The 25,485-nt window shown below is 42.4% G+C and overlaps 1 protein-coding gene across 1 annotated transcript in view; it reads left to right on the top strand.

Moving 5' to 3' along the window:
- AHI1 (Abelson helper integration site 1) overlaps positions 1-25,485 on the top strand; it is a 2,471,520-nt gene that overhangs the window by 1,311,396 nt on the left and 1,134,639 nt on the right. The window contains exon 14 of the mRNA XM_044087109.1: positions 11,589-11,707. Within this exon, the coding sequence (XP_043943044.1) occupies positions 11,589-11,707 (119 nt within the window). The remainder of the gene's footprint in view (positions 1-11,588; positions 11,708-25,485) is intronic.

Below are 25,485 nucleotides of genomic sequence, written 5' to 3'. Positions count from 1 at the left end.
GGTGGTAGCAACATCCACCAGAAAGGAACTTGCTGATTAAAGTCCTACTATCCATCCTTTTAATAAAGAGTCTAGGACAATGGATAGATTTGGGAAGTGCATATACACTTCATCGACCTTTGCATTAAGGTCCTTGAATTGCATGGGACATTTCACGAGATTTCAGTGAGATCTGATAAAAGAACTATCAGATACTCGGACAGGAGCAGTAGCTGAAAGGGTTAGAGAAAAGATAACTTCTCAGCTGGCAACACTAGATTCTGTTTGCAGCTCATCTATGAGGCTGATTGCGCATGCAGCCAAAGGGATAACAAGGGCAGCAGGTTCAGGCATAGTTATTAGGAGACATGCCTGGATGCACTTATGTGAATTTGTGCAGCCATTTAAGTCTTCTTTCGTCAGTGGCCCATTTGACAGAACATCCCTTTTTGGCCCCAAAGTTAGACATCCTGGTCAGATGTAAGAAGGATGGAAAGACAAGCCAAAAACAAAAAGTAAGCTATGCCAAAGTCCAAATGTGCTCAAATAAAAGACAAATCCAAAGTAAAGCAATCGGACACTGCTGAAGTAAAAGTACAAAATCCTTTATTCGTTAGCGCTTTCGGGATAAACCCTTCCTCAGACAAGCTGCCATGGGTGTACGATTTTCCACTCCTCAATGGTATTACAAGAGGAACCAGAGAAGTGGGAAGCTATGATTCAAAAAAGTCCCAAGGGCCTTTCAAAGACTCACATGGCAACAACTTCCCCTGGGGCAGAGGGAGGAGTAGCAATGGAAGATGCCATGCACGAGGCAAAGGTTGCCTGCAAAATCAGAGTTCCAGGGATACTTTCCCTGGTAACTCTTATCAGCGCTTCTGAAATGAGGCCCATTTGCCATCCTCTGGAGGTAGTTGGGGACAATTATCCCTGCACCTGCCTGCCTGGCTCAAAATAACAGTGGACAATTGGGTGCAGAGGATCATAACCAGAGGTTACAATATCCCTTTCTCGGACAAACTCAGAAAATTTAAGAAAATCCCAAACTTTCCACCCAGTCACAGGGATGCAGCAGTCTTAGAAGTTCAAAAACTGCTCGACAAAAGAGTCATCCAAGCAGTCCTACCAGACCAGATAGGATCCATAGTTTACTCAAGATTCTTTTTTGTGCCAAAGAAAACAGAGGACTGGAGACAGATTTTGGATCTTAGTAAGTTGAACAAATCAGTTCAACAAAGCAAATTCCAGATGGTCACTGTTCAGTCTATATTTCTATTCTTAGAAAAAGACGATTGGATGTGCTCAGTAGGTCTTTAGGATGCGTATTACCATATAAAAATGGACAAGCGATCCAGAAGATTCCTGCTCCTTCAGCTGGGAGCCAGTCATTATCAGTTTAGGGCTTTGCCTTTTGGTGTCACCACAGACCCCAGAGTGTTCAACAAATGCATGACAGTGGTAGTAGCTCATTTCAGACTGCAAGGATTCCATGTATTTCCATACCTAGATGACTTGACCCCTCACCGCTCCCACCAGGCATCTACTTTTAGAGGCAAGAGACAATGTTCTTCAAACTTGTTCCTCGTTGGGAATCACTATAAACTATAAAAAATCTTGTCTAGAGCCAATACAACAATTGGAATTTATAGGAGCAATGCTAAACACAAATTGCATCTCTGCCAGAAAGACTTCAAAGAATAAGATCGCAAGTCAGTCAGATTGTTTGCAGCAAAAAGGTGACTGCAAGGCTGTTGCTACAAACTCTAGGATCAATGTCAGCCTCCATCAGTCTAGTTCTCCTTGCGAGATATCACATGCGGATTCTTCAGTGGCTGCTGGCATCCCAATGGTCATTACTGAATTGGCCAATGTCCCATCTGGCATTAAACACTAATTTGTCCAAGAGAGACCTTAGTTGGTGGCCTCACTCCAATGAAATTTTGTCAGGCAGACCCTTTGTCCCACTTCAACCCCAAGCCATAGTGCCCACAGACATGTCCCAGATTGGGGGGGGGGGGGGCATTATCTGGGAAAGATAGTCCAAGGCACTTGGTCCCAGCAAGAGGCCAATTTGCACATCAGTGTTCTAGAGATGATGGCAGTGCTCTTAGCGTTGCAGGAATTCCAAGAAACCCTCCCTTTGGGAACAATTGCAATTCAGACAGACATGTCAGTAGTCTGGTACATCAGCAAGCAAGGGGAACCAGATCTTACCCTCTTTGTTGAGAAGCAATCAAGGTATGACAGTGGGCAATTTCATCTGACCACTTTCTAATTGCAATGCATATTTCAGGGAGCTCCAAAATTATTGTGGACATATTGAGCAGAACCATCTTAATGCCTCACAAATGTTCTCTCAAGCTGTTGGTGGCTGAAAGGATATTCTGCTACTGGGGCCAGCCCTGCTGTGATCTCTTTGTATCCCCCCTGAACAACAAGTGCAGCAGCTACTTTGCTCTAATTATCCTCCTGGGGAGTCACCAAGAGATGCTTTGCTTGACGATTGGCCCCCTGGTCTATTGTATGTCTTTCCCCCGATTCCTCTCATATCCCAGTTTCTAAAGAAAGCCAGCAGGTTGAAGAACAAGATAATTCTCATTGCCCTATTCTAGCCTCATCAGGTGTGGTTTCCCTTTCTTTGTCCTTATCTAATTTGGAAACCTTGGAGACTGGACCCAGATCCAGATGTTTTGTCCCATCTGGACAGATTAGTACATTCGAATCTTCTAAATCTCGAGCTCACTGCATGGCTTCTCCAGTTCCAGTGATTGCCAGGCATTCTACTTTCACTTCCGCAGTTCAAAGAATTGTTCTAGCCTCCCACAAACCTTCGACTAGAAGGTTGTACTTCAGCAAGTGGCAAAAATTTTCAAAATGGGCTTCAGAACTAATTCCAATCCTTTTTCAGCATCAGTTCATAAGGTCCTGGAATTTTTAACATTGCTCTTTGAAGCGGGAGCATCTGCCTCAGCCACATAAATGCATCTGGCTGCAATCTCAGATTTTCATAATGGTTTGAATGACTCAACATGAACTTTGATGCTCAGACCCCAATACAAAGACCCTTGTACACCTTGGGACATGAATCTGGTCCTTCAGTCTGTAATTAGTTCCCCTTTTGAACCATCTACAACTTGCAATCTAAAGTTTTTATCCTGGAAACATTATTGCTGATAGCTGTTACTTCCACAAGGAGGATATCTGATCTACAGGCCTTATCTTGCACACCTCCATAACTTACTTTCCATAAAGACAGTGTTTCCTTGTGAACAAACCTTCTTTTCTACCAAAGATAGTGTCCGAAACCAATATCAACCAGACTATTCATCTTCCAGTTTTCTTCTCCTACTTCTCAAGCAAGGGTGAATATTGTCTATATTTACCAGATGCGCATAGACAGTTGCATTTTTACCTTCACAGAATAAAGAAAATTAGAAAATCAGACCAATTGTTTGTTTCCTTCTCTTCTACTACTATGGGAAAACCTGTTTCTAAAAGTTACTCTATCTAAATGGCTTAAAGTCTGTATAACTTTCATTTATAACAAAAAGAAAGTGCAACTACCGGGACCTGTTAAAGCACATTCAACAAGGGCAGTAGTCACTTCTACAGTCTTTCATTCCAAAGCTTCTATCAATGATATTTGTGCAGCAGCTACCTAGGCATCCCCTCATACCTTTGTTACTCACTACAAGCTGGATCTGGTCTCTAGGGGATGAGCGTCATTTGGCTCAATGGTGCTCAGGAATAGTCTTCTGTGAGACTTCCCAGGATTTAGGTAGCTGGGGACTCTATCCCACACTTAAGGATTAAGTGAAGACTGACAATATCAGATAAAGAATTTATGTCTTACCATAACTTTCCATCTGTGTTGTCGATCTTCATTTATCCTTGACATCCCCACCCTCCTTCCCCGGCCCTTTTGGTTTCTTGGTAGAACGGATCTTTCCCAAAAGATTGCCTTTTCTTTTTACGAATACGGATATGGTTTGTGGTCTTTTACTTCCTGTCACTATTTTATGCAAACTCAATCTGAGGTAATCCTATGAGGAGCATTATGGATAAAACTTAGCTTGAGAGTTTGGAAGGTGCAAGCTGGAATAACAGCTGAATCGGTTCCTACATATGGAACCGAACCCAAAGTCAAGGATAAGTGAAGATCGACAACACAGATGGAACATGATGATAAAACATAACTTCTTTATATTTAAGGCAGCTTAAAATAATGAGACAAACATAAACTGCATGCAGAAAGCTTCATCACCATTCACTTTAGGCTACACAGCTGATATAGGACATTAGAACACATTATGCACATCCCGAATTTTGACACAAACTACAAGCTACAAATCTCTTAAAGCGATACACGTATTAAAAAATGGAGAATGATATCCACTTCAGAAATGTCTATCAAAGATCTTATGAGTAGACTGTACTTTTCCTCTGTGCCCAGTTGTGAATTGAGAACTTTTTTATTATTTGTTTGTTAACTTGGTAGTTAGGCAGACACAAGATACTTTAGCCACTCCACTGTCCAAATGGCAGATATATCAAAGGTACAAAATTAAACAGAATAACAGACTGTTGCAGTAATCACATATTACAGTTGATAATTGGTACTTCTTACAAATGTATATATGATAATGTAACAGTAATTTAACCCAGGTGTCTATGGAACCTATTCAGGAGTGTCTGATTTGTTGATGACTTTTTCGATGGAGCTACACTCTGTGACCATTTTGTTAATGCTGATGTGCTTCCTATGTAAAGAAAATCTTGCACTTACAGAATCATACAGTCTTGAGTCTCCGTACAAGAAACCTTATGTCTTTCATAACACTGTCCTTAATGAGATCCAACAAACCTCTTTTCCCTGGGAGTTTCAGTGCTTTATATGCATATGGGCATTAAGACTAAGTGGAGATGACTTGTTTTTGGAGAAAAAAAATATTTTCTTGCATACTTTTTTATCTTCTGGAATGATTTTTGTCATGTATTCCATCCTTCATAGGGACATCATGTGATATCATCTCAGACTAAAAAACCTGTTCTGAACAAATTAAACTGAGTGGCATTTCCTGTTCTTTAAAAATCTCATAAGAGTTATTGCCCCATAGGGAAAAATGAACACAGGTGTTTATGGCACAGGTCATGCTGACAAAAACTACCTGAATGGGTGCTGCCCATATGTATTTGCTGTCTTATTATTGTAAGCCAAGACATGTCCTCCCATTTGATTTTTTCCATTCATGCCATCCTCTACCTAACTTCTTCTGAGGCTAAGAAAACTATGTCCTGAACTAAATAAAATGAGAAGTCATAAGATGACCATCTTGTTTTCTTTTTTTGTTGCCCTCTCTCTCTCTGTCTCTCAGTCATTCTCCTTTTCATTTTCCTTTCCATTCTTCTTATCTTGCTTGTCATCAGAAATGGAAAGATAACAACCCTTTAGGATACATTTGTTGTGATATTCAAGAAGGGAACAAGGTCAAAAGGCTTTGCAGATGTCACATGAGACCCAGAGATGTTCCAGCCCCAAGCAGATGACATACGTCATGTACGTGTTGTAGCAGAATCTTGTGCCCCACTTGGCACACTTTTTAAAACCCAATACCTTTTTCATGGTTTATGAACCAAAATCACCACAGCAAAGCACTGCAATAAGAGGCCACGTTAGCAACAATTACAACATTAGAAGAGTATATAAAAGACTGAGTAATAATATCGCTAACAGTAACTGAAAAGAAAATACTATCATTAAGCTAAGAAAATTAGAAAGAGTATTAGCTGAATGAGGGAGGAGATAGTGGCAACACTGACTTTTTAAAACTATAATATATTAAATCTGTTTACACTTATCAAGGGTACCCGAACTTGTCAGAGCTTTGGGATGTGTGGCTAGGCTTAAAAATGCCATAGTGGTTATTAGCCTTGTGCACACTTATGAACCTACAAATCTATTAAAAAGGAAGAGTAATTGGTTGAAAGGAAGAATCTGACTAAATGTCAATAAACAGCATTCCTTGGAAAGCATTGGAGGCAATGTCTGTAGCAGGAGCTTATATTATTTCCCCGAAAGACCTCTCCATCAAATCTCTATTCATTGACATGACTGCATTGAACACTGCGTTAAGCAAAACATCACTACATTACAGTTTTTCGATTGGGAGAGTAATTAGGTGGTCAGCAATGTGAATTAGCCCTTTTCCCCACTGTAGTGCGAAGGGGTATATAATATTTCCTTGAAAGACGTCGCCATCAAATCCCTATTCATTGACATGACTACATTGAACTCTGCATTCAGCAAATGATCACTACATCAAAGTTTTTCCCTGGGAAAGTAACTACATGGCCAGAATTGTGAATTAGGCCTTTTCCCCACTGTAGTGCGATCTCGGAGTTGGTATGTATAAGTAGGGGGAGCAGCCCCCCACCTTCGTGAGTGTAAAATTACAGTAAAGTCTCAAGTTAACTGGAACTCAAGCAACCAGCAAAAAATCTCGAAGAACTACAGAACAATTTTAATGTGTTGCAGTTTCTGTCCCATCACCCCCCCCCCCCCCAGAAACATACCTTATGATCTGATGTTGTTAATCTTCATTCATTCCTTACTGATGGGTGTTGGTTCCGTCCCTGAAACCGAGTCGGCCATTATAACCAGCTCGCTCCAGCCAAAAAACTCTGGAGCTAAGTCTTACCCATAGTGCCCCCTCTCTATATTGCCTCAGATCTCGTTGGCCGTGCACTAAATAAGGACGTGTCAGGCCAGCTCTCAGCTAAGTCATTTATAAAATGTTGTATTTTGTCTATTGTTAAAGCTTCTTCTCTCATTTTTTTGCATATACCTAGTTAGCCTGTTGTTAGTCGCATACTTTTTGCCTATTTGTGTGTCTTTCTCTCTCTCTCTCTCCTTTCTGGTACTCCTTGTACTATTGCTAGTACAGGCCTTCCCTTACCTCTGAGGTAATTCCCAATACCATTGTTGGTATTCCCTTTTCTTTGCCCTTTTACTGTACTTAAAAAAAAAAAAAAAAAAAAAACTCCTTTCTTCTTCTTCTTTGTGATTGAGTGTGTGTTTCTGCGTTTGATTTCTTGTGGCTAAATTGTATATTTTTTGTGCTACAATGTCTGAGAAAAAGAGTACTACTGGGTTTAAGCACTGTGACAAATGTGACAGGAAAGTGCCTAATGTTGTCAGCCATACATCCTGTGTTTACTGCCTTCAGATACCACACCTATCTGTAAAACCCCTGTGTGACATTTGTAAAGCCTTTAGCTCCCGCACGTTGGCGGAATGCAAAAATAAACTCATGCTCAAAGGTCTCCTTAAATCTCCGTTTGAGGAGGCTGTTTCTCAGGCAGAGAGCTGATTCCCTCCAAAGAAAGAACACAAAAAGAGAAGCAAATCTTTACCCTCTTCTCCTCACACTAGTGAGTCCAAATCTTTGGAGCCAAAGGCTAAAATCTCAAAACTGGCACCAACATCCTTGGCAACGGGGCCTCAACCCCCTCCATGGTGCTTTTTTGGTTCCAGCATCTCAGCAGCCGATTGCAGTGTCGCCCTCGGCACCTATTCCTCAAACTCTGACTGACACCGATTGTGACGACATTGCCAGCTTTCCTTTTGGTACCAAAAATAGTCATTCCAACACTGTTCACTCCCTCCCACCTGCACATTATGCTGGTCCTTCGACGTTGGTGCCGAAAGGTGAAATAACTCCTTGGACCCGATATTTCCCTTCGGTGGATCCGTTTTTTTTTTTTTGGTCAGTACTGTAGCCCCTTCCTAGAATGTCCTGACTTATCCACCCACTCCTCCAGGATGCTTTCGGAACTGGACGTAGTGAGGCTTGTGGATCAGCACCTGGTAGCCAGAGGTTTTCCAACACCTTCTAAATCCTCACTCCCACCCAGGAGCTGAGGATTTTTCTCCACAGACTCCTACATAATTTCCTCCTTCAACCTCCCTGGAGGTATCGGAGCCTTCAACACCGACGCCAACATTGGTTCCAGCTTCTTCGGCTCCATTGGTAGATCTTACCATGGCTCCAGAGTCTACCCTTTGGCCTTCGACTCTTATGGAGCCCAGACCATCCTTGGGATCGACACTGGTCCATTGGCACCATTATCCATAGTGCGGCACCTGTTTTTTCCTTTCCACCATCTACTATGGTTCTGGTTGCTTTGGCGGAAACCGGGTCCTCTTATGGCTCCTTCCCTGGAAGTGGGTTCGTCGAAGCGGGGAGTGACCCCGGTCCCGAGGTTGTCTTTCTCTGTTCCAGGCTCCCATCCCTCTTCGGGCGGACCCGCTTTCCAGGTGATGGAGAGGGCACTTGCCTTGGCAGGCTCTCAGCTGGTCCCTTTGGCACCAGAGACCCATATATACCTTTCCTCTGAGCCGCAGTTGATACAGCCCACTACTCAAGGACACTGGGCACCTCACAAGAGATCGTGCAAGAGGAAGCATGTGGATTCCACTGAAGAATCCCTCATCGAAGATACAGGCTACAATGAAGGGGAAGGGTCCGTAAGGTCACCCCCTGAGGGATGTCACCTTTGGAGCCATACTGGAGATCCTGAAGCAGCGGGGGGACTGGAAGTCCACCACCCCTTTCTTGAGTCAGTATTCTTACAAGCTTTCCATGCCCGGCCCTCTGCTTCCTGGGTGACACCGCCTGCAGATGATTGGGTTCAGTTCATAGTGCAGCTCACCTGGAAGAATCCTGATACCATTGAACCAATCCCCGGAGACCAGACAAAATTCTTTCTCCTCCAGAGGACAGTCCCACTGGTCCAAGGGCCTGCCAATAGATGCTATGATTGTGGCGGCGGCCACTAAGAAAGAGCTAGCTGAGGAGAGTGGTCCCTCATCAGTGATCCCTCAATCCTATCATAGCGGTAGAAATCTTCAGTCACTGGGGCCAACCTTGCTGCGATCTGTTTGCGTCCCCCGCAAATCACAAATGCAGCAGCTAGTTTGCCCTAATTCCCTCACAGGGGGAGTCCCCGACAGACGCTCTGGTGCACGATTGGCCCATGGGACCTCTTTATGCATACCCTCCCCTTCCTTTGATCCCACAGTTTTTGAAGAAGCCTCTTCGGTTGAAAAGCAGAGTAATCCTCATTGCACCCTACTGGCCCCGACAAATTTGTTTTCCCTTTCTTTGGCCTCACCTAGTACATCAACCATGGATTCTGCATCCAACTCCAGAATTGCTGTCGCACCATGGGGGTTGATTCATCCGAACATATCGAACCTCAAGCTGACAGCTTGGCTCCTCCACTTCCAGTAATTGCCAGACAAAACAACCTGTCCTCCCCTGTCTGCCACATTCTTCTGGCTTCGCATAAACCATCCACCAGGAAACTTTATCTAAGCAAGTGGAAAAGATTCATAAATAGATGGAGTAAACCACTTTTTGGCCCCGCTTTCTGTGGTGCTGGATTACTTATCTAACCTTCTTCACTCAGGAGCTGCAGCTTCAACTTCAACTATTTGAGTACACTTGGCGGCAATCTCCAATTTTCATAATGGTTTCAAGGACTCGTTCTTGATTTCACACTACCTCTATAAAACATTTTTGAAGGAGTTACAGACATTTGGCTCCCCTTCAAACCACCGATCGAGCCCTGGAATTTAACTTTGGTTCTACAATCCTTGATTTGTCCTCCCTTTGAATTTTCTGCCAATTGCAATCTGAAATTCTTATCCTGGAAGACTTTGTTCTTGGTGGCCATTACCTCAGCAAGATGAATTTCTGAGTTGCAAGCTTTGTGCAGAAAACATCCTTACATAGTGTTCCATAAGGACAGAGTATCACTCCGGACTAACCCCTCCTTTTTACCCAAAGTTATTTCAGACTTGACCATTAATCAAACCATAAATCTACCAGTTTTCTTTCCAAATTTTTCTAACAAATGTGAATATTCACTACATTTGCTTGACGTGCATAGACATTTGCATTTTTATCTCAACAGAACTAAGTCATTACAAAAATCTGACCAGTTATTTGTGTTATTCTCAGGACCAACATTGGGGAGACCTGTTTCCAAAGTTACTTTGTCTAAACGGTTGAGAGACTGTATTTGCTTCATTTATCAATGGACTAAGGCCTCCTTCCCATCTAAAGTCAAAGCGCATTCCTCAAGATCAGTTGCAACGTCTATGGATGACATTTGTGTGGCAGCAACATGGTCTAACCCTCATATCTTTATCACTCATTAGAAATTGGATATAGTCTCCAGGGGGAGAGCTTCCTTTGGTTCAATGGTACTCAGGAATATTCTCCCAGGAAACAAAGTAGCTAGGGACTCTGTCCCATCAGTAAGGAATGAATGAAGATTAACATCAGATAAAGAAGTTATGTTCGTACCATAATGTTCCATCTATGTTGTTGATCTTCATTCATTCATTACAACCCACCCGCCATCCCCCTCCGAAAGACTCCTGGAGGTTCGGATATGGTCCTAGCCTGTGATAGAGAAGTTGCTCAGTTAAAGCCTCCATTTTCTTTCTTGCTTTCTTACTTATGGGCAAACTCGATCTGAGGTAATATAGAGAGGGGCACTATGGGTAAGACTTGAGATTTTTGGCTGGCATGAGCTTGTTATAATGGCCGACTCGGTTCCAAGGACAGAACCGACACCCATCAGTAATGAACGAATGAAGATCAACAACACAGATGGAACGTTATGGTAAGAACATAATTTTGTTTTATATATATATATATATATATATATATATATATATATATATATATATATATATAGTTTTAGAGTTTTAAAAAGGAAGATAGGAGTAAATGCCCTCTCTTCCCAACCTGAGAACAAGTCAAACCAAACAAATAGTAGAGGGTACAGTATTAGTCAGGCCTATTTTTAATAGTAACTCTCAAGCAATCAGAAACTACAGTTATCCGGCATCTACCAGTCTCCATGGGTGCCAGTTAACTGAGAGTTTACTGTATGTAGTTTGTCTAACGGTTGCTGTGGTGGCCAAGTAGTTTCCTTTCCTAGGAAAGGAGTTTGATGATTGTAACATTCGCTGAATGGCTGCTCGATGGGTAGTGATCAATGAACAGCCGTTCGATGGAGATATCTTTCGAGGAAATAATATAGACCCCTATAGCAGAAGACAGCAAACAAGATCCCTAGGGATGAGAGGACACAGGTGCATTGTAGGAGAAAGGAGGAGCTTGAGCACTTGAGAGAGCATAAATGGCTGAAGTTGTCATGCCGGATCTAGTACAAGGGCAGATTACCAAACAGTCAAGGTGGATGGAGCAGGATAGCAAAGATCCAGCATTATGGTACATACATAACTTCTGTTTATCTTCCACTATTTTTTTTTTTAATATGGAAAGTACTATAGCTTCTTTAGAAAGAAAGGAATGGAAGTGGCTTGTGGTTAGCTTACACAAAGCAAAACTAAACAAAAGTTGTTTTTTCATAGTGATATGTATATTTGGTCATTGGTCTTAATTTCTTCAAAAATGTAACTCTAGGTGTTAGGAGTAAACAATAACATTTATTCAGATTTTAAATTGTTGTATGACCACAGTCTTAATATCTGAATACTTATTTCTGAAAAGTTCTTATTTCTTTTGCAGGAAATTATAGAAAATGATCTTAAAGGGGTTTCAGTGAATCACCTGGAAATGCATCCCAATGGCAGACGTCTGCTGATTCATGCTAAAGACAGTATTTTGAGGGTTATGGATCTTAGAATGTAAGTGAAAAGATTTTTATTACAATAACTTTCTGTGACTGTCTGTAGGTGGATATTTTGTTGTTTGATATTCCTGCTGCCATGGTGAAAATTATAAAAAAAAAAATCCTGCCATATGCAGTATGCTATATTTGAAACAGTTTAATCAGGAAGATTTCCTTATCCTTCTGATCTCATTTATGTAGTGATAGGGTGGGCAACCTTCTTCATTGGTTCTTTCATTTCATTTGTAATTATGAGTGCCTTGAAAGACTTTGGACAAATTGTGTTTCAAAATAGTCTGCACTGATTTACTATGAAAAGGGCTCAGCACTTCATCCTGTGTCATAGTAAGTGTTTCTGGTAGTCTGTTTTTGTTGGGGGAGGGTAGTGCCCTGGATTAAAACTGTTCCAGCATATCAATTCTTGCAAGTAGAACAGTCTTCAGCCCTTTCCACTTTATTTATAATGGTGTACTCATTTCTGTCTATGGCATTGTACAGAAGAGCAGTTTGTGTCATGCTCTCAAGTTTTTCTTAAAAAAGATAGCAGCAGTAGTAGTGGTATTATAGCATTCAATTTGCCAGGTGCAATCTGTTTAAAAACTGCCTTTTCTACCTTTGGTGAAGCACTATGTGAGAGGCTGCATTATTTTCCACGTAGTGCTACTCTATATATATTACCTCGTCCAGAATGGGCTTTATGCTTTTTTTTTTTTAAATATAGGAGAAAGGTAAGTAGCCAACATTGAGGCCTTGCAGGTCACTCTTCTTCAGTTATGTACTAGGCTAATGACCACCAGAGCCTGTTCCTGTGTATCATGGGCATTCATTAGGAGGGGATATTTTAGTTGTAAAGTTTCTAGAGGTTATGTGTGGGGGGGGGGGGGGGGGGTTGTTAGATTGGGTATTATTGTTTGTCTCTATTAGAGACATGGAGGCCAGACCCAGGGTGAATTTCTGATTTCTCATCTGTTGGTCAAAATTACTCTTAAATAGGGTTAGGAATGGACTCTGTTTCACATGGATGGGGAAGCCTGTTTCAGAGCATGGGGATCCTGTGAGCTACATATCTGTCTTACCAAAATGTTTTATTTATGTTACAAGCAAAATTTAAATCCTTGGATCTAGTCGTTCTGATGTTATTCATTTTGCAGATGTGCAAAAGTTCCATTAGAGCTGGATCCAAGAATGCCTTGTATGCCAGGCACAGATTGCCTGTCAGTAACCTGTAGCAGACAGAGTAACGAGGTAGGGTTTTAAGGTGAACAATATTAGACAATGTGTTTATAACCTGGATTTGCCTGGTAAGGAACCCTTGTGGGCATTCCAGCTGTTGCATAAGTCTGTTGAGGTATATGCCGATGGGGTCATTATACTCAATGATGGGTCTAATACAGGCCAAATAAAGTGGCGGTATGACTTCCTTAGACATGGATGCCATGCCATCACTTAAACAACTGGGCGAAGTAGAATAATTTTCTTACTACCTTGGCCACATGTTGGTCAAAGGACAGATTACTGTCTACATATGTTCCAAGATCCCTGACTACTGGCTTAACTCTTAGCAGTGTCTTATTAGAGTAGTTAGCCTTGGCATCAGTTTTCCTAAAGGGCACTATAATGCATTTCTTGGCATTGGGTTTTAGTCCTTGACTCTGACACCAGTCATTTGTCTTTGTTAGACCCTCTTCTAAGATGTTTGTTTCATGGGAGAATATATGATAGCTCCCAATTTGCAGTCATCTGCGAACTTGGTCAGCCAAAGGCCCTTGATGTTAGCCTTTAGCTCTGAGAAGTAGATGGCAAATAAGAAAGCCCCAGTGCGAAGACCTGAGGTACCCTGTTGGTGATCGGTCTATTAGTGGAGGTGATATTACCAATCCTGGCTTTCTGGTTCCTGGCTGTGAGCCATCTGGTAATCCAATGAGTTATATAGGTGTTTATGCCTAGTTCAGTAAGGTTGTCAACCATACCTGAGTGGAATATTGTATCAAATGCCTTAGCCAGGTCCAGGTAGGTGGTATGCACCATTTTCCTCCTAACCATTGCCTTGAAGACCTTCTTAAAGAAGTCCAACAGGTTTAGTAGGCATGATCTTCCCTTGACAATGTCTGAAGGTTGTCTATGTCTTTGATAATCATTTCCATGATAATTCATCCATGGCTTTGTATAGTAAACTAGTCAGAATAATAGGTCTATAGTTTCCAGGTTCGGTTCATGGTCTACCCTTGTGAAGTGGGATAACTGTTGCAGTCCTCCATTCTCATGGTACAAAGCCTGTTTAGAGGCTGTAGTTGAAAAGTGAATCAAATGATCCTTATAGGTTAATGTTTCCAGCTATTTAGGAGGCATCCTGATATATTGTCAGAGCCCATTGAGGATGTGTTTTTGGCCTTAGCGAGTGCTGCCAGGACTTGCTCCCAGTTAATAGTTGGGGGGTTGTTATGCTAGTAGGTGTTTCATGATGGAGACGGGGAGAATGGAGGATGAAGTTTGAGCTGAATTTGTCTGCCAGGAAATTCACTACGATGCTTTGTTAACCACATTGGCATTGTTGATCACTAGTTCGGCACACTGATGTGTGCTGTTTTTGAGGTTTTAGACATAGCTGCAGAAGGCCTTGTGGTTGTCTTTAGCCTGTGAGGCAATCTTGATCTCTTAATTGGCCTTGCTGGATGTAATTAGTCCTCTTAGTTTCCTGTTTAGTTTAATTAGAGAGCTCCTATCATTATGGGGGTTGCTCTTCCTGATTTTAGCCACAACATTTTTCCTTTTGTTATATACCCTATTAAAGTTAGGATTCCACCAGTGTGTTTTTTTTGGGGATTACTTCTAGTAGGTACAGCAGCCTGTCCACTTCCATTGACATGGTTGTACAGGGTACTTGTGAACAATTATGCATAGGTTGTTGTGAACTCTGAGTTGGGAGGCATTACATTTTGATAAACTGTTGCTTAATAAGGCCGCAATTTGCTTTGGAATAGTTCCTAAGTGATACAGGGTTTGCTGGGGTTACCGAGTTGATTATTATTTCGAAGGAGACAATTTTGTGGTCTGGCCTCACCAGTGAGGACATGACACTGGGGAGGTGCAGCACACTCCCATATTGCTGTTTGAGCCTCTAGTGGGTGTGCACACTACCTGGTAAAGGGTATTTGTGTTAATAAAGGCCAGTAATTGTCTTTGTGAGTAAAGGACAGTGTACGTTTCCCATTCTATAGAGTGGTAGTTAGTCTTACATTAATAGGGTATTTGGTTTAATGGTGATTGCCTCCAGTAGGTCTTGGTATGAACTATGGGATTCTAGGGACACAGAGGGCAACCTATAACTTGGTAGGTTATGGTATGGGACTTTGTGGTGATTTGCGCGTGGATAAATTTTAGGGCATCGTCCTGTTTAACCAACGTACAGTTATGCTTGTAGCTAATATAGATTGGGACTCCTCCACCGTTTGTCCCTATCTGTGCAGCTGATAGTCTAAACGTGTGGAAGATGCTGTATCCTTGCATTGCTGGTGTACTTTGATTTAAATCATATTTCAGTAATGGCATCAACACCTATATTCTCCAGAATGAGGAAAGCTTTTAGGGTGTGGTGTTCCTTGTTTAGGCTCCTAGCATTGAACAGTAACAACTTTAGGTTTCTTTGTGTTTTATTTGCTATGGCAGTAGGTTTGTCAATTTGACATTACCTAAGAAAGGCTCTGAGGGGGTTAGATAAAGTTTTAGCCAATATTCGGAAGCCTAGGGCTGACAGGTGCAGACCATCCTTTGCAAAGCAATGTGGTCTGTTAACCATGTCCTCCCATGCTGAACAAATATTGAATTCCCCTGGAAAGATTCCATAAACTACACCAATTGTTGAAGTCTGTCGTCTTTTGTGGGTACTGTGGCATCATTCTTGGTGAAGGCAGAATGTTGCTAAATGCAGGGCGCATACCTGTCTGAGACACATATTCAGAGAGATCAACGATGACTCTTTTCATATAGTCCAGGGAAGTAAGTCTCGGGTTGTTAAAGCCCACATGGACTATGATATCATCATACTGGTGGGTATTATGCTGTAGTGACTTGACTGCATGTGTAACTTGGTGGATCCTGACATCAGATAAGTAAGTAACTGTTATCGTCTCCATGTTCAATCTGTTGAGTGGAGCATCTGTGTGTCATACAATGGAGTCCCTTATGACAAGAGTGTTGGGTAATGTGTTGGCTTGCCTTATGGACTTTGCTTATGGGGTTCCACTGGGTGTAGGTATATGTGTTGTGTTTGGTGTTGCTTTAGGTGAGTGCTTTGGAGATTGCTGAGGATAGACGTTACAGTTTATAGGCTTAGGAGGTGTTTGAAGTTTGGGAAGATTGCCTTTTAGTGCCTCAACATAGGGTCGGTGTGTGTGTGTGTGTGTGTGTGTGTGTGTGTGTGTGTGTGTGTGTGTGTGTGTGTGTGTGTGTGCTGGACACTTAGTGTGGTGAATGTAGTTTGTGTGTGTGTGTGTTCTTGACAACCTTATTATGTAAGATTTTGCCTCCAGTGAAATTGTGTATGTGCATCTCTTGCATACTGTCTGATTTGTAAGGTTTAAATGGTTGTCCGTGAACATGAGACAATTGCAACATTGTCTTGGGTCGCTCATATATACCAAGATGGATACAGACATTTGGAAATTGTACAGTGGATATAAAAAGTGTACACACTCCTGTTAAAATGCCAGGTTTTGGTGATATAAAAAAATGAGACCACAATAAATAATTTCAAATCTTTTCCCACCTTTAATGTGACATGTAACCTGTACAATTCAATTGAAAAACAAACAAATTTGTTAGGGGAAAAATATAAAAAGTAAAAAACGTACAATAAGCTGGTTGCATAAGTGTGCGCACCCTTAAACTAATACTTTGCTGAAGCACCTTTTGATTTAATTACAACATTCAGTCTTCTTGGGTACACACCTGCCATCAATTAAAGAGACTCTAATTAACCCCAAATAAAGTTCAGCTGTCCTAGTAGGATTGTCCTGTCATTTACTCAGTTACCTGCTACAGCAAAAGCCATGGTTGACAGACAGCTTACAAAGCATCAAAGGGATCTCATTGTTGAAAGGTATCAGTCAGGAGAAGGATACAAAAAAAGTTCCACAGCATTGGATATACCATGGAACATAGTGAAGACAGTTATCAAAAATTGGAGAAGATACGCAACAAGAGTGACGTTGCAAAGAACTGGACATCCCTCCAAAACTGATGAAAAGAGAAGGTGAAAACTGGTCAGGGAGGCTGCCAAGAGACCTACAGCAACACTGAAGGAGCTGCAGGAATTTCTGGTAAGTACTGGTTGTGTACTACATGTGACAGCAATCTCCTGTATTCTCCATATGTCTGGACTATGGGGTAGGGTTGCAAGACGGAAGCCTTTTCTTACACAGGAAAACATCCAGGCCAAGCTAAAAGTTTCAAAACAATGCATCAAGTCTCCCAAAAGCATGTGGGAAAATGTGTTATGGCCTGCTGAGACCAAGGTTGAACTTTTTGGCCACAATTCCAAAAGGTACGTTTGGCGCAAAAACAACACTTCTCATCACCAAAAGAACACTATCCCCATGGTGAAGCATGGTGGAGGCAGTATCATGCTTTGGGGTTGCTTTCTTCAGCTGGAACTGGGGTTTTAGTCAAGGTGGAGGGAATTATGAACATTTCCAGATGCAAGTCACTTTTGGCCCCAAACCTTCAGGCATCTGCTAGAAAGCTGATGATGAAGAGAAATTTCACCTTTCAGCACAACAATGACACCAAGCATACATCCAAATCAACAAAAGAATGACTTCACCAGAAGAAAATTAAAGCTTTGGAATGGCCCAGCCAGAGTCCAGACCTAAATCCAATATAAAATCTGCAGAGTGACCTGAAGAGGGCTGTGCACAAGAGATGTCCTCGCAATCTGACAGATTTTGAGCGCTTTTCCAAGGAGGAGTAGGCAAATATTGCCAAGTCAAGATGTGCCATGCTGATAGACTCCTACCCAAGAAGACTGAATGCTGTAATTAAATCCAAAGGTGCTTCAACAAAGTATTAGTTTAAGGGTGTGCACACTTATGCAACCAGCTTTTTGTATGTTTTTTATTTTTGTATATTTTTCCCCCAAACAGATTAGTTTGCCTTTCAACTGGATTGTATAGGTTATAGGTCACAGTAAAGGTGGGAAAGTTTTGAAGTGATTTATTGTGGTCTCATTTTTTTATATCACAAAAACCTGGCATTTTAACAGGGGTGTGTACACTTTTCATATCCACTTACCTGGACCTGTATTTGGGTGGGCTAGGTTATGGACTGGGTTATACAGAGGTCTTCTTGGGTGGTCTCTGTGGTTTGGCACTTCAGTAACTTAGATTGTACTAAAATTTGATATTTAGTACTGTTGTGCAAACTAGCTGTTCTAAGTTAGTCTCTGCACAGTGGTTTTGTTTTAGCCACAGTAAGTTACAGGTTTCAGTTCTAAGGGAAGTTTTACAGATAAAATTTACTTTCTTTGTGTTTGTCTTTACAGGGCAATGTTAATCTGTTGATGTAATAATACAAAGAAAAATTGCTTTTGAGTGTAATGTTACAAGAAAATTTACTACCTTGACAAGACAATTTTGATTATTATGGACCTTTAGAATGATTTAAAGGCAAAATCATTAAGATAAAACAAAAACAAAACAGTAGCACTCTAAACAGTTAACTGAAGTGCAAAACAATAAAATAAATATCGTATTCATAGATTAATAGATGGTTACTAGGCTAATGACCCGGGGGGGGGGGGTATCTTTCTAATTCTAGCCAAGTTTTCCCCAAAGTATAATGATGTCTTGCATCCAGATAGGACATTGAATGTCAGGCATTTATAAGCTACCTCTGTCCAAGGATAGAGCAGGATTAACTTAAGACCCCCTCAAAGTGTGGCCAGTGTGCCAAACAGATGGGAGCTGTGGTAAAATGAGGAGGACGGGAGACAGTTTCTAGTAAGAGAGGTTTACTCAAGTGTAGTACTGGTTTGCTGGGTGGGCAGTTAGTACTATGGAAAAAAGAGGGTGGAAAAGTACTTAAACAGGTTACATAACAGATAATAGCAGAGAAAGAGTAGCGGGAGAGACTTTAGCAGTCAGATTGCCTTAAGGGTGGGAGCCAGAGACACATCCTTTTAAAACCACTACAAGAAAGAGTGGGAAGGTTGGGGAAAAAAATCAAACTGGAGCTCAAGTTCTGTGGTTAGAATTTTGGAAACCTTTAGCTTAATGCTTCAGTAGGGGTGGAGCAGACTCAAAGAATGGGGGAAAAACTGTAGCAAGGTAAACAGAAAGACACTGTAGTGCAACTTTAATCTAGTATATACTACTGTAAAAAGTACTGAAGCACAAATCCTGGAGCAGAATTCACAATAGTGCCACTACTGCAGTCCCACGAGTCATTAAGGTACCAGATTACTGGAATACAACTTCAAGCAGGAATATGCAGCTATAAAAAGTACTGAAGCACAAATCCTGGAGCAGAATTCACAGTACTCTAGCTTCTGCAATCCTACCACAGACTAAGGCACTAGACTGTTTTCAGGAAGGGTTTCCAAATACAGGTAAATGGTAAAGGAAAAAAAGGCTCTGTTTTACCTCAAATTATTGGAAAACTGAACATTCAGTAAGGCAGTATTACAAGGAGGTTCAGTGATGAATGCTCTTTATTCCCACTGCTGCAGTAGTCTATAGACAATATGGGTTGTTCACTGCCTAGGAAACACAACCGACCAGCTTCAAAAAGATCTGGCTCCCCCCTCACACCTTCTGTCTGACTACTTATTGACTAATCTCAAGGTAGGAAATCAGCAGACAAAGTGAAGCTTTCTATGATGCTTTCTTGCCTTTTCAAGAAAAAGCATCTGTTGGGTTTCACAGGAGCAGCTGTCTGCTAGAAACTTTGATTCTGGCAGATAAACCCATATTGGAAAACCCCTCCACAAATAAATTTCCGTTTTAAGAAAAATAATAATGTGATGTCCTATCTCACCTTCATTCTTAGCAGGTTGGATACAGAAACAATCCTTGGCTCTGACTCTGCCTTATACAAAGCTCGAGGTGTTCCACTAGCTCGTAGCTAAAACCCTCTCTAATGATGCACTATGAGAGTTCCCTAGATCTTGTTTGCCACTAAACAAGATCGGGTGCTCTTCATACTGACTCTGGTTAAGTAGTTTTTTTTTCTCTGCCTTATATTTGAAAATTGTTAGACTCTTCAATACTTTTATTCCAGCTAATTGTTAAGTAAATTATCCGTGTTCATCTCTTTTTTGCTGCTGTTTTTGCTTTTGGCCATCATTATTTTTGTTAGGCCTTTCTTTCTGTATCCTGGCATTAAATTTAGGAAACCTATTTTAGTTAGAGCGTTTTCTTTCTTGTAAAAATAGGCTAGTTCATTTAAGTTAGAGAACTGTCTTAGCCCGTTTAAATTGGAGGGCTTTCTCCTTTGTTTTTCCTCTCTAAATACTCAGGGCTAGCTCATTTAAGTTACAGAGCTGCCTCTGTCCCTTTTAGTTAGAGAGTCTTTCTACTGTGTGTTTGGCTGATTGCTGTTGTTTAAAAAAAAAAAAAAAAATATTAGTAGTAGTGTTTTTGTGTACTTACACTTTTTCTCTGGTTTTCCCCTAGAGTTAGCTGTTTTTTCCTGTTGTAGTTGCTGTTAGTCATGTCTTCCAAAGATTCTAAGGAAACCAAACCCTCTGGGTTTAAAAATGCGTAAAAAATGTCCATAACTGGTGGACATACTGTTTGTTTCTACTGCCTGGAGCTGTTCACCTTCAGGAGTCCTGTGCTGTCACTCCTTTAGTCACAGGGTATTATTAGAGAGAAAGAACAAGCTCATCCTGAGAGGCTTGTTGAAGACCCCTTTTTCAGAAGCAATTGAAGAAGGTCAGCGTCCTTCAAAATCCAGTCAGTTCCCTTCTTCAGAATCAGACAAGTTGGGAAAAAGGTCCTGTTCTTCGAGCGCTCAGTCAGAGCCATCAAAAATAGTTACCTAAGGTTTCTTCTTTGGACCCGAAAGCTGTCAGGCCCGAGAAGCCTTCTGTCTCAGCTCCTTCTGTATCTGTGCTGTTGGAGTTTCATGTGTGGCGCCCTTACTCTGAATTGGAACTGGTATTTCCCACTTTAAGATCTCCTTTATTGCAGTCTTCCAAATCTCCTGCTCCCACCACTCAATTCTCCAGGAGCTTGTCCGATGATGACGTGGATGTCATGGTGCAGAGGCCTTTGAGGACACCGGCATTCATCAAACTCTTGTCAGATCCAACCCAGAAGGCTCCGGAACTGACCAAACCTACCCTGTCACCGTCGATTCCTCCTCTGATTCGATCTTGAAGCCAGAATGTCCAGAACTGATCGTATTGGAACCGTTGGAGCTGAGACCTATCTCAGGATCTTTGGCCCTGACTACTACTCTGACATCCTCGGTTCCATCCGAACTTGAGGAGTCTAGGAGCCGATGCTCTCCAGTCGGTCCAGGGGGTGCAGTCAGATCGGACAGTTGTAAGATCCAAACATGCCTCTTTTGGTGTCTGCTCAGGTGAGCTTGGCTTCTACCTCAGCCACAGAGTCAACCCCCTTGGTTCCAGGGATTCCATCTGGTTCTTCAGCGTCAGGAGTCTGCTCAGACCAGAGGTGGGGGGCTTTCAAGGTAATGAGGAGAGTGCTGTCCCCACAGACAGGTCCACTCTTGGGTTGGGACATTCTTCCCCCAAAGGCACCGGTGTCTGCCTCAGTATCACTGCACCCATAGAGACGCGAAAACACAAGGCCTCAGGATGCCCCATTGGGCCACCCACTCTCTTCCGAAACCTCTCCAGAATACCCATCTGAAGAGGTCCCTCGAAAGAGACTATGTAAGAGGAAGCACGTAGACTCCCCAGAGGAGGCCATCACTTCAGATACAGACCTTGATGATTCAGAAGGGTCCCCACGGTCACCCACTGAGGATGTCTCATTTGCAAATATCCAGGAAATACTAAAACAGAGGGGTGGCTGGAAGCCCATCAACCCTTCTGAGGAGGAGTCTGTATACATGAAGGCTTTTGGATCTTACCCTTCCACCACTTGGGTGTCTCCGCCCTTCGACGAGCTGATGCAGTTAGTTAGTCGAAAGGCGTGGGAATCTCCAGACTCAGTGGAACCTGTTCCTCTGAGGCCAAACAAATTCATCAACGCACCTTTAGCGAAGGAATTTCTTACTAAGGGTGCCCCAGTAGATGCTATGGTGGCGGCGGCGGCAGCCACCAAAAAGGAACTTTCAGAGACGTCCTCTTCTGTCCATCTGCTGAACAAAGAGTCTTGTACAATGGACAGATATGGAAAGCACTTCTTCTCTTCAGTGACTTTTGCGCTCAGATTGCTGGCTCACTTTACTAGGCTTCTGAGAGATCTCCTGAAAGAGCTAGGAAATACCATCCAAGGTTCAGTAGCTGAAGGGCTATCAGACAAGGTTTCCTTTCAACTCCACATCTTAACCTCAGTGGTCAACTCCTCCATGAGGCTCATTTCTTATGCAGCAGATGGAGCGAGCAGGGCAGCGGGTTTAGAAATTTCCCTAAGGAAACATTCCTGGATGCACTTGTGTGACTTTGCAGAACACTTCAAATCTTCTTTTGTGAATGTCCCTTTTGATGGCTTGTCTTTGTTTGGGCCAAAAGTCAAAGACACACTAACCAAGTGTGAACAAGAAGGAAAGACTCTCTCTGCCATTGGAGTCCATTTTTCCCTACCTACCAGACCTTTCCCAAAGGGTCAGAAAGGAGGAAAATTGTGGTTTTGAAAATCTCAGAGAGCTTTCCAGGACACACATGGTGATTCTTCCCCCAAGGGCAGATGGGGAAGTGCTAATGGAAGACGCCGACCATGAGGCAGAGTGGGTCCGCAAAACCAGGGTGACAGGAAATCCTTCCTTGGTAAGCTCTTTCAGCGTTCCTAAAAGGAGGCCCAACAGTGCATCTCTGGAGGCAGGTGGGGGCCTCTTATCTTTGTACCTAAAAGCCTGGCTCACAATAACAAAAGGCAAGTGGGTACAAAGTATCGTATCCAGCGGTTACTCCATACCCTTTCCTTCCCCATCCCAAACACAAAAAACATCCCGGATGTTCTACCCAGTCAAAGGCATCAGGCAACTCTAGAAATACAAAAATTGCTAGTCAAAAGAGTCATCCAAGTAGTCCCCACAGACCAAATAGGATCTGGAACTTACTCAAGGTTCTTTTTAGTTCCAAAGAAAACAGGGGACTGGAGACCCATCTTGGATCTCGGCAAGTTAAACAAATCAGTGAGAAAGTCAAAGCTTCAGATGTTAACACTGCAGTCAGTACTCCCTTTTCTGGGATGAGACAATTGGATGTGCTCTATAGACCTCCAGGATGTGTACTACCATATAAAAATGGACAGGCAATCCTGGAGTCATTTGCTCTTTTGGCTGGGAGCCAGTCATAACCAGTTCCGAGCTCTGCCCTTTGGCCTCACTACAGCCCCCAGAGTGTTGGTGGCTTTACTCCACTCATGTAATATTAGGTCATCCATTTCTTCCTCCCCAGCCTTTAGCCCCAGTGACCATGGATGCTTCCCAGATTGTGGGGGGGGGGGATTATCTGGGAAGGACAGTTCAAGGCACTTGGCAGGGCCATGAGGGCCATTTGCACATCAATGTCCTAGAGATGAGAGCAGTGCTTTTAATGCTGCAAGCGTCCCAGGACTCTCTTTCACTAGGAACTATTGCAATAAAGACAGACAACATGTCAGTTGTATGGTACGTAAATAAACAAGGAGGAACCGGATCTTATCCCCTTTGTTAGGAGGCCCTGAGAGTATGGCACTGGGCAACCTCCTTCCAATGCTTTCTGATAGCAACGCACATCCTGGGGAAATCCAACGTGATTGCAGACAAACTTAGCAGAGAGATTCTGATGCCTCACGAGTGGTCCCTAAAACAGGAAGTGGCAGAAGAGATTTTCTGTAAATTGGGCCAGCCTTGCTGTGACCTTTTTGCCACGTCCATGAATGCCAAATGCAGCAACTACTTTGCCCTGATCCCCCTCCATGGGAGGGGAAGTCACCAAGGGATGCACTTGTTCACGATTGGCCCTCGGGTCTCCTCTGTGCCTTTCTTCCCTTTCCTTTGATCCCAAAAGTTCTTCAGAGAACCAGTCACTTGGGAAGGAACTTAATACTTGTTGCTCCATACTGGCCTCGTCAAGTCTGGTTCCCTTTCCTGTGGCCTCATCTCCAGGAGAAGCCGTGGATTCTGGACCCAGTTCCAGACCTCCTGACTCATGCATCAGGGATGCTCCACCCCTCTATTCAAACCCTCAAATTGACAGCTTGGCTGCTGCGATTCCAACCATAGCCAGGCTCCTTAACCTTTCTACCTCAGTAAAGCATATTCTAACCTCGTCCCATAAAGCTTCGACAAGAAGGTTATATAGCAGCAAATGGAAAAGGTTCTCTTCACGGACCTTGAGTAATCCCATTGATCCCTTCTTTGCCCCAATAGCTTCTATTCTTGAATTCCTTGCAAAACTGTTTAATGAAGGGGCAGCTGCAGCTACTATTCGGGTCCAGCTGGCTGCCATGTCTAATTTACATTTGGGAGAATCCAGCCCCAATGTGTTGTCCCACAGACTTTGCAAAGCCTTTCTTAAAGGTACTCTTTTATTAAGACCACCTGTTAAGGCCCCTCCACAGCCATGGGACTTAAATTTTGTTTTATATTAAACTGCTTGTATAAACTTTTTGAGTTTTTGGCAAAGCGCTTTACTGTAGGGATGAGCTAAAATGTATGCATTAGTGTAATGCTTATGCTTACTTTGTGATAAACCACCAATCATTTTACTTTCTGTCATGTGTGATGAAGTGTTTGAATGGGGTACTGAGTGGGAAGTTTTTTTCTGTTTGTGCTTTGTTCTTGTAAAGGGTCTAAGAAAAGTGCTGTGAGTGTAAGTGTGCTGAATACTCAGTGACAATTTGCTTTCTGACCGACTCCCTCCAGCAAAGCTTACTGCTTTTGGTGCCTCTTCCTTGCCCAACTCATGTATACTCTGGTCCTGCTGGTTCTTCTCCCACCATACCTTGAAAACAAAAATCACTTACCAAGGAGTCCTTACTGTTGTTGTGGACTCATTCTGTGCCTTAGCTGACAGTGGGTGAACCTGCAGTAGTCATTGCTCGTTCCTCAGACCACTCATTTACCTCTCTGGCTTTTTCTGTTGTAGTCCTTTTGGCCATCACGGACTGGAGGTCAGCCATGTCCTTTTCAGCTGTTCTAGTGCTTGATACTGGCACGAGAGAACCATAATCTCTAGGTCTGGAAGACGTTCTTGGAGATCCTTCTCAGGTAAATGGGGCAAGTAACCATTAGACAGGGCTGCCATCCCCTTTTTTGAGTTGGTCCTTCTTCTTCCACAGTAATGCCTACTAAGAAAAAACAAAGATTAAATAGTGCTCATCTGGAAAGTAATTACTGTTAAGAAAGATGAAATTCTTACCTTGGCAAGGCAGACACTACAGGCACTTAATCCTGATACAAAGAAGCCATTACAGGTGGGCATCCTCTGTAAAGTAATTCTTGAGAAAAACTGGTATAATAATTCTGATTTTGACAAAGGTAGGGTTTCTTCTACTACAGACTCCCAAGCCCAAATCTCTGTGAGGAAATATTCCTTTTTATCCTCCTGTGAAGAAATGTTATTTTAACCAGACTATAGCCAGGATGGATGAGGTATTTTTATGGGAACACATTGAA

Source organism: Protopterus annectens, chromosome 1.part1 (genome assembly GCF_019279795.1).
Source record: "Protopterus annectens isolate FY-2018-M chromosome 1.part1, PAN1.0, whole genome shotgun sequence".
Classification (NCBI taxonomy): domain Eukaryota; kingdom Metazoa; phylum Chordata; order Ceratodontiformes; family Protopteridae; genus Protopterus; species Protopterus annectens.
The sequence above is the reverse complement of the archived record's forward strand: the minus strand, read 5'-3'. Positions and strand labels throughout refer to the sequence as shown.